The 12,803-nt window shown below is 40.8% G+C and overlaps 1 protein-coding gene and 1 pseudogene across 1 annotated transcript in view; both read left to right on the top strand.

Moving 5' to 3' along the window:
* The window catches only part of ARHGEF26 (Rho guanine nucleotide exchange factor 26), a 133,479-nt gene extending 126,654 nt beyond the window's left edge, over positions 1-6,825 (top strand). Inside the window, exons 13-15 of the mRNA XM_017346853.3 lie at positions 2,139-2,206; positions 3,863-3,967; positions 4,749-6,825. Coding sequence (XP_017202342.2) covers positions 2,139-2,206; positions 3,863-3,967; positions 4,749-4,891 — 316 coding nt within the window. The 3' untranslated portion in view covers positions 4,892-6,825. The remainder of the gene's footprint in view (positions 1-2,138; positions 2,207-3,862; positions 3,968-4,748) is intronic.
* A 3,831-nt stretch (positions 6,826-10,656) lies between these two features.
* On the top strand, positions 10,657-11,516 carry LOC138849359 (ubiquitin-conjugating enzyme E2 D1-like; annotated as a pseudogene).
* The last annotated feature ends 1,287 nt before the right edge of the window (positions 11,517-12,803 follow it).

The following is a 12,803-nucleotide window of genomic DNA, read 5'->3' as shown; positions in this document are numbered from 1 at the left end:
TAAGAGAAGTAGACAAGTCAGGAAATGATCAGGGTTCAGGATGCAGTGGGTGCTATCAATCACTTGTTAGCAGATGTTGACTAAGCCTCTATTAAATGTCAGGCAGCATTCTAGAAATAAAGTAGTTAAACATCAGGATCAGATGCCTGTCTTGGTGAGACTTACTATTGACCAGAAGTGTGACTGGGTCCTGTAGAGGACTGCTCTGGGATGCAGGATACAAGTATGAGTTTATCTATCACAGGAGGCAACCTGGAAGAGGTGAGGATTGTGTGTTCAAAACTGAGTAGACACAATAAGCAAAAGAAGCTAAATACAGGAGTGGACACTTGGCAAAGTGATTAAGCTGCCCATGTTCCATATCCATTCTCCTTCTGTCTGCCTTAAAAAAAATGGAAAAAGAAGCCAAATACAGAACATATATACTATTTCCATTTTCTAAAGTACAAAACAGGCAAAGTTATTCTGTAGTGATGGCTACCAGAATAGCAGGGGCTAGCACCGTGGCATAACAGGTAAAAGCCGCTGCCTGCCGTGCTGGCATCTCATATGGGCGCCAATTCGAGTCCTACTGCTCCACTTCCGAGTCAGCTCTCTGTTGTGGCCTGGGAAAGCAGTAGAAGATGGGCCTTGGGCTTCTGCACCCGCACGGGAGACCTGGAAGAAGCTCCTGGCTCCTGGCTTTGGATTGGGGCAACTACGGCTATTGTGGCCATCTAGGGAATAAACCAACAGATGGAAGACTTCTCTCTCTCTCTCTCTGCCTCTGCCTCTCTGTAACTCTGCCTTTCAAATAAATAAATAAACCAAAAAAAAAAAAAAAAAAAAAAAAAAGAATAGCAGTTGGTTTTGGACAGGGGTTCCTGATTGGTGAGGGGCTTGGTATGTCCATACCTTGTCCTGGCAGCAGGTGTACATGGGTGTACATAAGTACACACTCACCCAGCTGTCTACACTTACAACTGGTGCTGTTTGCTTATTTTACGTAAGATATGAAAAGAACTTTAAATAGCCATCATGAGTGGACATAGCTGGGTGAACACAGAGGCAAGTGGGTTTTTGAGCATGAGGAGGGCAGACAGGAAAGGCTGTGGAACAGTGTGCGGTGTTCAGCACTGTAAGTCATCAATCAGCTCTGGCTGGATGCAAGGATGCAGGCAGGGGAGTGAAGGTGAGGTGACAGTGACAAGCTTCCTTTGAAGCAGGCTGTTAGAAGAGTGAAACACTTTCTGAGCATAAAGGTGTCCCTTAAGAAGGTAGAGTGGCAGAGCCACTTGTTTTCCGTCACTTACCTAGGAACCTCCATCTAGTCTTGTCATCCTTCAGATGCTGTTCGGAGGCGATTACATGAAAATGATAGATGTCGGATGCGTGTATCTGACATGCAGAGTGGGCTTAATGAATGCCTCTTAAGAGATTTAAAATTGTGCTCATATATGTGTCTTGTTTAATCGTGATCCTCATACTTGATTTCCAGTATAAAACACTTGGTGGAACAGTGCTTGTTCATCTGAAATTTTTGTTCAACCAGATATTTTATTTTATGTAATTACAGATTAATATAAAACCTATCCTTGTTTATTTTATTTTTTTGCTGTATTTATTAAACCATTTTAAGCATTTGAGAACACTTTTAAAAAGGTCAAAGAATGTGTATTTCAGTAAAGGCTCTCATATTTGCAGATTCTGTCTGAGGGATGAGACAACTGTTAGTATGTACCCCCCCCACCCCGGCCCCGCCTTCTTCTGTGTGGGAATGAAAGGAATGGGGAGATGCTCCTTTGCTAGGATTTTTTAGAAATGAAATTAACCTCTTTGAAATGTTAAACAACAGATTATGGTATACTAAGTATCTCTGCCGTTTATTATATGTTAAATAGTTGTAAGAGAAATTCCATTTAATCAATAACTAGCCAAATTCATTCAGAGTATTTGGGCAGTGATGACTAATTTTCCTACTGTTTTAGGTTACCCAGATTGTCATTTTTAAGTAGCTCACGCTTTTGGAAAGGCAGCCTTAGACTTCTGTGGGACTCCCCCCACAGTTATCTAGGAACAGCCTCACACTGGCCTTCTAGAAAGTGATGTATTCTGTGTCTAAGCACCTTGACTCCCATCTGGCTCTGTGTCTTTGTTAGGAGCGATCGAGCCCGCTGGATAACCGCCCTGGGACACAGCAGCGGGAAGCAGCCTCCTGACCGGACCTGTAAGTTCAGCCTGCTCTGGAACATAGAGGGGCTCTGCCCCCTGCTGGATGCTTGGTTATTAACCAATTATACCGCAGTTCCCTCCAACGTTCCCTCCCTTATGCCTTAGGTAGAACAGGTCTGACCCCTGCTCTGCAAGTGGGGGATCTGAATTCAAATGCAAGGTTGAGTAAGCATGCCAAATCATTGCCTAGCTTTCCCAACTTTTTTTTTTCTGTAAATCAAGTACATCATTATATACACCACAGGGTTGTTATGAGGATTAAGTTAAATAATTCATGTTGAAAGCCCTGGTTGAACTTTTAGCTGATTTAATGGGCAATAGTTACAAGTTTAAGCCCTCTTTGTACCAACAGTCTGAATCTAAGCTGGTAGCTTTGACCTAAAGAAGATTCCTTAGCCATCCCTGTTGACCTTTCTTACCAGGTGGTAATATTAAAAAAATATATTTTGTTATTCCAGAGAGCTAGGAATTGGTGCAGGGAAGGGTGATGTGTGTTTATTAGTTCTTTTGCATAGTTCTAGTTAGAAGGCCAAATCCAATAATTGGGGCAGCAAAATTTGTTATCCTGCTGCACTCAGAAATCCTGACTGTAAGCATAAAATCAAAGCCAAAGTGATTGGTTTGATAGTTCCTTAGAATCAAGTTTTATATTTAAAAAAGTTATCCAACTGAACAGTCATGTCAGTTACTACCAAGACACTGATCCTAATTGCTTTGTGTTGGGTGACCCTAAAATGTCTTTTAAGCATTTGGTTGGAGTTCTGATTTTATGAAGGTACTTCAAAAAGTTCATGGAAAATGAAGTTGAAAGATTTTGATTAAAAAAAAAAAAAAAAAAAAAAAAGGAGGTCTGGCACAAGGGGTTAAACTCCTGCCAGCAATGTGGCATCCCATATGGGCCCGGTTTGTGCCCTGGCTGCTCCCTTTCCAATCCAGCTCCCTACTGGTGCTCCTAGGAAAGCAGCAAAAGACGGCCCAAGATATTGGACCCCTGCACCCACATGGGAGACCTGGATGAAGCTCCTTGCTCCTGGCTTCAGCTTGGCCCAGCCCTGGCCATTGTGGCCATTTGGGGAGTGAACCAGCAGATAAAAAAATCTCTCTCCTTCTCTCTGTGCCTTTCAAATAACAGAGAGAGAGAGAGAGAGAGAGAGAGAGAGAGAGAGAGAGAGAGAGATTAAAAAGAATTGAAATCTCTAAATGTAAGTGTTTCTGACCTTGACCAGCTTTTGTGCACTGCTACTGGCAGAGTATGAAGGTATCCTGGACGAGAGCCAGAGAACAGGATGTAGTGCAGGTTTTGTCATCAGATACATGGCTTTCACACATCACCTGCTATCTTGCCTCAGTTTCCCCAGTGCGCAGTGGAGGTTTTCTGCTCATTATGTGATGTGACTGATGCTTCCTGATCAATGCTGTTATTAAGGGGCTTCATCTGTCATAAATCTTGAACCTGAGTTTATAAAAAATCTACAGCTGAGTAAAAGAATGCCCAAGAAAGGTTTCCTGCTTCTTGCTAGAAATGTCAGTTGTATCTGTCATTGCCGACCCCTATGCACAGAGTAAGTAGTGAGTAAAGGTACACTGTGTGTTTGCACCTGTTCTCTCCTTTCTCTGCCTTGAGCCTCAGTATGTCCCCTTCCCTCCGCAGCACTGACCCAGGTGGAAATTATTAGATCCTTTACTGCCAAGCAACCAGATGAGCTCTCGCTTCAGGTGGCAGACGTGGTCCTCATTTATCAGCGCGTCAGCGATGGTGAGTGCAGTGTTCTACAGGAACATGGGGTCTGGCCCTCAGCGTGCCACAGACCTGAGGAGTCCCGCCTTGTCACTGATGCCTGGATCCCAGGGCTGAAGCATCCGTGTTTGAGATCCCATGTACTGCCTTTTGTCTGTAAGGGCAATTTTGCTTCTTCCCTGTTCTTATTACTTTTCCTCCTTCCCAAGGCTTCCCCTCCTAGATCAGTGGCTTCTCAGAGCCCTGAGTGTGACTTGGAGAGGTATTTTAGGGACTTGGATACCATTGAAAACTTTTGTCCTGGCAGCCTGTCTATGTGCCTTTCTTCAGGTGAATATATCTACACTTGATTATGTCTCTACATCCTTGTTTTTGAATAAGGATGTTGTTCATGACTTATTATTGGAAAAAAACCCTGAAAAGTTTTCTTTCCTTCTCAGTCCACTTAGTGACCCAGTTCTCATCTCCAAGAGTCCTCATTACTTTAAAAAAAAAAAAAAAAAAAAGATTTGCTTTCCCCACTTGCCCCTACTGAAGAGTCCCTGTCACAGCAGTGTCCAGGCTCACACACCCTCTCAGCCTTCTCACCGCAGGGCCTCTGCTCAGGTTCTGGCCCTGGTGAGTCATTCATTCCCCTTGGACACCATTCCTCCGTCCCACCTTTCCCTTCTCACCTCCCATACATATCCCATGGTACCCAACCGAGGGAGGGAGGTTCTCATATCTCTCTCAGAGCCAAATCCAGTAAAGATATCCCCAAATTCTTGTTGCTTTATGCGGATTCTACTCTTCCTTGCAGGCTGGTATGAGGGAGAAAGACTTCGAGATGGAGAAAGGGGCTGGTTTCCTATGGAATGTGCCAAGGAGATAACCTGCCAAGCTACAATCGACAAGAATGTGGAGAGAATGGGACGTTTGCTAGGCTTGGAGACCAACGTGTAGCCTCTCACTCAGATGGCCTCTTGTTACTGCAAGATTTGCACGACAACTGATGGGCTGGTGTCATTGTTAATTTCATCACAGTCTGTTTAATTAAAAGAATGAAAACTCTTTCCTTTCAACTTGCCAGGTTGCTCTGTTCTCTTGGGAGAACAGCTACTGGATGCAGTTAGTCCACATAGCTCAGTTTTTACATAACCACCCCTTGCAAAACTCTTGGTACACTAAGTCCACGTCAGGGATCATTTGGTTCTAGCTCTTTATAGTGTCACCATGTTCTGGCATGAAAATGTACCTAAGATGCTATATGCTGATTTTCTCTACCCTCACTTCACTAAGACTGTCCTCGCTCCTCCTTAAACATCTCCTTTATGTGATTCTTCCAGTAGTGGTGAGATTGTCTTCAAGAAATTTCTCACTTTGTAAATTTTTTCTGGACTCTTACTTTTTTTTTACATTGGTTCCTAATACTATGTTAATTTCAAAAGGAACTGGTAGAGTTCAAAAGGTGAATTGTCATTATTTTTCTAAACCTCTTCCCAGGAAAGGGAAATTGAATTTCCCTTGAATTTTTGCCACCTTTTTCCTCATGGGAAGGGAAGGAAGGAGACTTATTTTAAGGATTTTTTTTTAAATCCATTTTAGTCAATATTGGTATTAGATAACTATACCTTATTAAATCTTAGCTGCTTTAAGTAATATGGAATTTAGATGGTTCATATGTGTGAGGGAATCTTGAATAAAGGACAAGAATCCTACTTTTTAAAAATATCCCAGAATGAGTTGATAAAAAACTGACGTGAGGCTGCTTTGCCTTCAATAATGCATGGTTTTCCACTGTTCCTGCTCCAGCTTCCAAATAGGAAACTGCCTGGAACACAGGTTACCAATCTTAAAGAAGGGAAAATTGGGTCTTAAAAGGTGTCAGAAAGCCATCATGGTACCTACTTGAAACATTTTGACCTTAGGGTCCAGTCTATTTGCACTAAAGGCCCTGCTCGCTGGAATTAGTGTCTCTTCTCATTGTGAGTTTCTGTAGAACCTTATCCAACTAGTGCAAGGAGAGAGAAAAAAAGTGAAAGAATGGAAGATGGAGAGGAGAGAATTGATCTTCATGGGCAGCTATGTTCCCTCTCTTCTCCATTCTCCTTCACAAAGGGGTAAAACCTGGAGCGTGTACGTAGTTGGAGCACTCAGATCTCTATGTAATGTGTCCCAGCCACTGGCTGATAGCCAGTTAGCCAGGTCATGAGTGTGGTGACAGAAGCCCAGACTGGAGCTTCTCACCCTTGTTCTTTTTCACCTGTGCCCAATTCTGATTGTAGAAGACATTCCAGGCCCTGAGTTTCTTGAGGTCTGAGCAAGTAGGTCAATCACCTCATAGCATTAGACCAACAGCAAGAGCTATCTCGGGGTTTATAAAACAAGAAATCTGTCTCCTCTTCAGTGATGTCACCAACTTTTTGGAGGATGGGCTAACAAGTTGTAATTTAGTCTAATGTTGTTTTTTATTTAGTAAGGAAACTGAATTTGTTGCTTGCAAGGGGATCATTTTTTATTATTTTTGCTAATACCCAGTTGAAACTAAAAAGCAACCATATGAATCCTGTGAATTAACTTATAAGTAGAAATGTTGGACAGTTTTGGAAAGACACTTATAAAATCAAAGCCTTATTTAGCAAGCAGATTAATACAGTTATTAAAGTGTTGCAATACAGCTGGTATTTAACACATTTACAGTGTTTAATTTCAACTTAGAATTGTTTTTAACTCTACAGTGTTTTTTCAAACCTAATTCAGTTGCTATGAATGCCTATTCTGAATTGTACAGAGATTTTGTTTGGGGAGAAAACGATGTTCATTTTTGTCCTAATAAATTGAGACTGTACACTTTTGGAAAAATATGTGGATTTATAAAGATTTTGTATATATTTGTCCTTTTGTGCTGGTGTGATTTAATTTACTCTAGGTTGCCTTCAGTTAAGTACATGCATGATTTACTTTTATGGCCAATCAGGTGTCTGTTCAAAAGGTATGCATACCTAACATTGAGGGGATTAATCTTTCCTCTTTTGTTACCAGTGGGCATCAGCTGCCCTAAATGCTAGAGTTTTTGTTTTTTAATGTTTATTTTATTTATTTTAAGAGCAGAGTTACAGAGAGAAGGAGAGACAGAGATCTTCCATCCATTGTTTTACTTCCCAAATAGCTGCAATGGCTAGGGCTGGGCCAGGCTGAAGCCAGGAACTTCTGGGTCTCCCACATGGGTGGCAGGGGCCCAAGCACTTGGGTTGTTTTATGTTGCTTTCCCAGGCACATTAGCGGGGAGCTGGATAGGGTGTGGAGCAGCCAGGATTTGAACCATTGCCCATATAGGATGCCAGTGCTGTAGATGGTGGCTTAACGTGCTACACCACAATCCTGGCACTGACTAGAAGTTTTTTTTTTTTTTTTTAAGATTTATTTATTTTATTTGAAAGGTAGAGTTACAGAGAAGCAGAGGCATAGACAGAGAGAGGTCTTCCATTCAGTGGTTCACTCTCCAAATGTCTGCAATGGCCAGAGCTGCACCAATCCGAAGCCAGGATCCAGGAGTTCTTCCAGGTTTCCCATGTGGTTGCAGGGGCCCAAGGACTTGGGCCATCTTCTACTACTTTCCCCGGCCATTAGCAGAGAGCTGGATCAGAAATGGAGCAGCTGGGCTCGAACTGGTGCCCATATGGGATGTTGGCACTGCAGGTGGTGACTTTACCTGCTAAGCCACAGTGCTGCCATCCCCCCCACTCCCCCGTAGAGCTTTTGTAAGGGATGGGCCCTGCTATTTCTTACCCTAGTTGCCACAGAATTATAGACTGAATGGCTTCTCTTCAATATTTTGGCCACCCACAATCTGAACTTTTGTGCATTTGAAATTTCACCATCTTGTGAATCATGATGGAAAGCAAATAATGACTCCTGTATTAGTTTTCCTTGCTGCATGACAAATTACACCAAGCTTAATGGCTTAAGACAACACTCATTTATTATCTCACAATTCTATAGTCAGCAGTCCAGAATGGAATGTGTCTGCAGCTTTGAGTTTCACAGAGCTGACACTGAAGTGCTGGCTAGCTGCTTTTCCATCTGAAGCTTGGTGTCTTCTTTCAAGAAGCCCATTCCTGGTATTGGTAGGATTCATTTCCTTGGCTGCTGTTCCTATTTCTTTCTGAAGTTCCTGTTTCCTTGCTTGCTATCAGTGGGGCTGCTCACAGCTTCTAGAGATCATTTATATCCCTTGCTGTATTGTGGGGAGCAACTCGGACTAGACTAAGTTACTGGAATTAAGACTTATTCTATGCATCTGCTCTCCCACAATATGGCGCTGGGGAGGAGAAAACAACTTCTACACAGCTACCTCTCGCCAATTTGACTGATGAGCTGCAGGAGCTGATCCTGCTCCTGATTGGAGGAGAGCAGTGTGCTCGGCGTGTGGGTAGCAGAGTTGGGATTGGTGGAAGAGGACTATGAAGGAGGAGAGAGACAACATGCACCAGGAACATCTAAGAGGAACATCTAAGAGGAACATCTGAGCAGCCCCCAAGAGAGCCGGCTGGCGGTGTGCTGCTCCCCCGCGGAAGTGGGGAAAGTGGCAGGGGGAGCCGCCCTTCCACGGAGGTGGAAGGGTCGGCAGCCAACCCGGGAAGGACCAGCAGCAAACCCGGGGAGGGCTGAGCAGACGAAAGAACAGCGCAGGGTCCTGTGTCATTCCTCCGTGAATCAGGGAGCGACACTGTATGGCTCCTTCATCTTCAAGGCAGCAGTGGCATCTCCTCACACGTGGAGTCTGACTCCTTGTTTTGTTATCAGTGGGAGAAACCAGCTTTTAAAAAACTTATGGTGGGGGTGGGGCGGGTATTGTGGTATAGCAGTTAAGACACCACTTGGGATACCTACATCCTATATCAGTGTCTGAATTCCAGTCCTCACTGCTTTTGATTCAGCTTCTTGCTAATGTGCATCCTGGGAGGCAGCAGGTGATGGCTCAGGTACTTAGGTTTCTTGCTACCCATATGGGAAATCTTGATTGAGTTCCAGGCTCTTAGCTTCTACTTAGCCCAGCCTCAGCTGTTGTGAGCATTCAGGTGAGCGACCAGCACTCTCTTTCTCAATCTATGTCTCTGTCTCTCTGTTGCTCTGCTTTTCAAGCAAATAAAAAGAACTGATGTAATTAGGATAGGCTAATGGGGTTATCTCCGTCATGATTTTAACTCAGATTTCACTAATTTGGTACTTTGAATTCAGTTTACAAAATAATTTTGTAGTGCAACATAAAACGATCAGATATGTAATACCACTGGGGATGGAGATCAGGGCTTGGGAGGCATCTAGAATTCTGGCAACAACATTAACTATGAAACCCTTATATTTCAGACCTCCTCAGTATCCTTTGCAGCTAATGCACAGCTTTGACCTTGACCTAGAAAACACCAGTCAGTTGCATCTGTCTTAGGATATACCAATCAAAGTCATCTTTACTGGATTTTTCACTCAAGGTAGTGATAGAAGAAGAAGGAGATGGGGGAGGAATAGGGTGAATTACTCTTGGCTCCATTCCCTATTCCAAATTGCTGTGGCATTTTCAGTGGGCTTTGGGAAGCAGCAGAGAACTACTCCATGGACTGGCAGAGCCAGTGATGCAGTTCAGAATTTAATTCCTAATGTAATAGTCCTTATTGTGGATTATGTTCTCAAGAGGCTTACTCTGCAGTGGAAAGATGAAACTGAAAGACCTCAAGTTTTGCTTTCTGAGATTGTAGCATATTTAAATCTTGGTAGAAGCAAACATTATTTCTGGAGGATACTGGCAGCATCTTAGTTCTCAGTGACTTCTAAAAGCAAATTATCTAAGGTCCAGCAAAACCTGAGACATAGCATTTTGATACCACTCCCTTCACCTCACTCCCCCCTAGCCACCCTGCTCTAGATACTAAAATAGTATCTAGAGCCCAGGGGCTCTAGATACTAAAATCATCAGATACATCTAAGGAAATAATTATAATTGCTCTTATGGAGATATAGGCAAACTTTAAAATGCAGTACATAACAAGCAATTATAAAAGGTGACAGAAGAAACCAACCAACCAGAAATTATGAAATTGGATTTAACACCAGACTAGGTAGAGGTGAAAGAGTGGCTAAAAGGAAATGCTCCAAGGGAGCATGGAAAGAAAAGCTGTGAAGAATGCAAGGATTTTTTTTATTGTGGTCTAATTGACTCATTTAAAATACAATTATATAAGTAAGTTTAGAATAAACAAATGGAAAAAAGTACATGAAGCCAATACCAATAATTAATAGAAATTATAAGCTAGAATGGCTTAAAATTACTAGGGAGAGAGAAGGACACTAAAGAATAATAGAAGGGACAGTCTGCCAAGAAGACAACCTTAAATATGTATGCAATCAAATAATAGAGCTTCAAAACACATGAAGAAAAACTAACAGAACTAAAAGGAAAAATAGAGAAATAAAAGTGTACAAAGAGTATAGAACATAACTCCAAGGAATAGAATCTAATTTATGTATACAGTATATGCCACACAACAACAAAAAAGTACTCATTCTTTTCATGGAGCTATAAAACATTCACCAAGACAAATCATGTTCTGGGTCATATGAACAATAACTAACAAAATATATCAAAATATGTAGGAAGCAGCTACAGCATATATTTTGTGTTTGTTATATATAAAGATAATATATATCTTTTGTAATATATATATTTTGTATATGTATATATTACAAAAGAGGAAATTAAACTTGCATCTCAAGAAAGTAGAAATAAAGGACAGTATAAAACCAAAGAAGCAAAAGGAAGTGAAGGTGGGTAGAAATAAATGACATTGAAAACAGAAAGTCAGAAACACTCATGCTGGGGCATGCTGGGAGCAGCCACCAGCGCCCCAGCAAGCGAGGGAGACAACCAGGCTCGAGCAGCTGACCAGTCTTGGAGCTCAATTTGTGAGCACCCAGGCCCAGGATCCTCACAGCCATCAGCTGCCGGCTGTTGTACCTTCTGCCCTCACTGGCCCATAGTGCTGAAGCGGATTCAGAAAGAATTAAGTGATCTACTACATGATCCATCTGCTCACTGTTGCACTGGCCCTGCAAGAGATGATCTGTTCCATTGGCAAGTAACTATTACGAAGCTCTGGATAGCACTTATCAGGGTGGTATCTCCTTCCTCACTGTACATTTTCCCATTGATATCCTTTTAAACTACCAGAGGTTGCCTTCACAACAAATATAAACAGTAGTGGAAATATTTGTCACCATATCCTGAAGTCACGATAGTCACCAGCTCTGACTGTATCAAGTTTTGTTGTTCATTATGCTCCCTACTACGTGATCCTAATCCAGATGACCAGATATTGCACTAATCTGTAAATCAAAATTACAAGAGACATGCAAGAGAATGGACTCAGAGATATGCAATGTAAAATGCAATTTTTTCATATATACCAGAGTACTGTAAAATCTAGGTTTTCTTAACATTAGCAGTAAATTAAGCACTGTATACTGTTTCACTGTACCATGAAACCCTTTGATTCTTACATCTTATGTGTTTTTCTGTAGCCAAACAAAACAAACTTCCAAAAATGCCCTTAAAACTGTGATGAGAGCATTTATCATTTTGTATGCATTAAGAAAGACATTTATTATGGTATTTAAGGTACTTGGACATCTGCACCTTCAGTTTACAAACCTACAATGCAGCTGAAAAGCAACCAAATTATTTTTTGCTGAACCTAGATGTTTTTACATGAGAAATACTGTGTGTTGTCTAAAATAGGCACTTTTATAAATCTGTATTCAGATTTCATTCCTTGTTTGTTCATAATTTGTTTTTACTGTATAGACTAAATATGTTCTATTTATATGAAATTAACTCACTACTTTTTTTCCTATGAACATTGAAAAAAAAAAAACCAACAGCTGATAATTAAATTGATTAACTGTCTTCCCTTGTCTGTGGATTGATGGCAAAGTTCTTAAGCCTGAGATGATTTTTATACCGTAATTCCCAGTATACTGATTATGGAGAAACATGTTTTAATTTTGTTATACTTGATTTAACATTATTGCAATGTGAATTAACTGCACTGCCAAGTAGGAAGATACATAACTTGTATTTGTTGCTATTCACATTTGACTTTTTTTCTGTATAGGCAATATTTCAGCAATATCTTTCACAGATCTTACTGTAGCTTTTTCCATATAAATGCTTTTTCTACCAAAAAAAAAAAAAAAACAAAACCATTGAAACAAATACCCATTTCTTTGAAAAGATTAATACGATTGCTAGTAACTTCTAGCAAAATATGACAAAGAATATTATCAATGTCAAGAATCAGAAAAAGAAATTACATCAGAAGAATAAAGGGCTATTACAAAAAAACATACATACAAATTAAACGACTTAGACAAGGATAAATTAATTGAAAATCACGAAGTGCCAAAATACTCAATCATCTGTTAATATTAAATTTATAAATTCATGATTTAAAAATTTCTCCAAAAAGTAGTCTCTAGGTGCAAGTGGCTTCATGAAAATTCTACCAAACAACTAAAGAAGAATTTAAAACCAATAGTACACAATTGCTTTCAGAAAAATAAATGGGAGGACAAAACTCCCCAACTAATTTTAGGTCAGCATCATTCTACAAAAAGACAACTGTAGATTTTTATCTCTCATGAGCAGAAAGGTAAATTTCTTGAGGAAATTATTACCAAATTGTATCCAGCAAAGAATTACAAACTGAAACCAAGTGGAGTTTATTCCAGAAATACAAGGCATACTCAATACTTGAAAAACAACCAAAGCGATCCAATATATTAGTCTAATAGAAAAAATAGTTATATCAATTTATGTAAA

Source organism: Oryctolagus cuniculus, chromosome 4 (genome assembly GCF_964237555.1).
Source record: "Oryctolagus cuniculus chromosome 4, mOryCun1.1, whole genome shotgun sequence".
Lineage (NCBI taxonomy): Eukaryota > Metazoa > Chordata > Mammalia > Lagomorpha > Leporidae > Oryctolagus > Oryctolagus cuniculus.
Note: the sequence above shows the minus strand (reverse complement) of the source record. Positions and strands in the feature narration are given on the sequence as shown.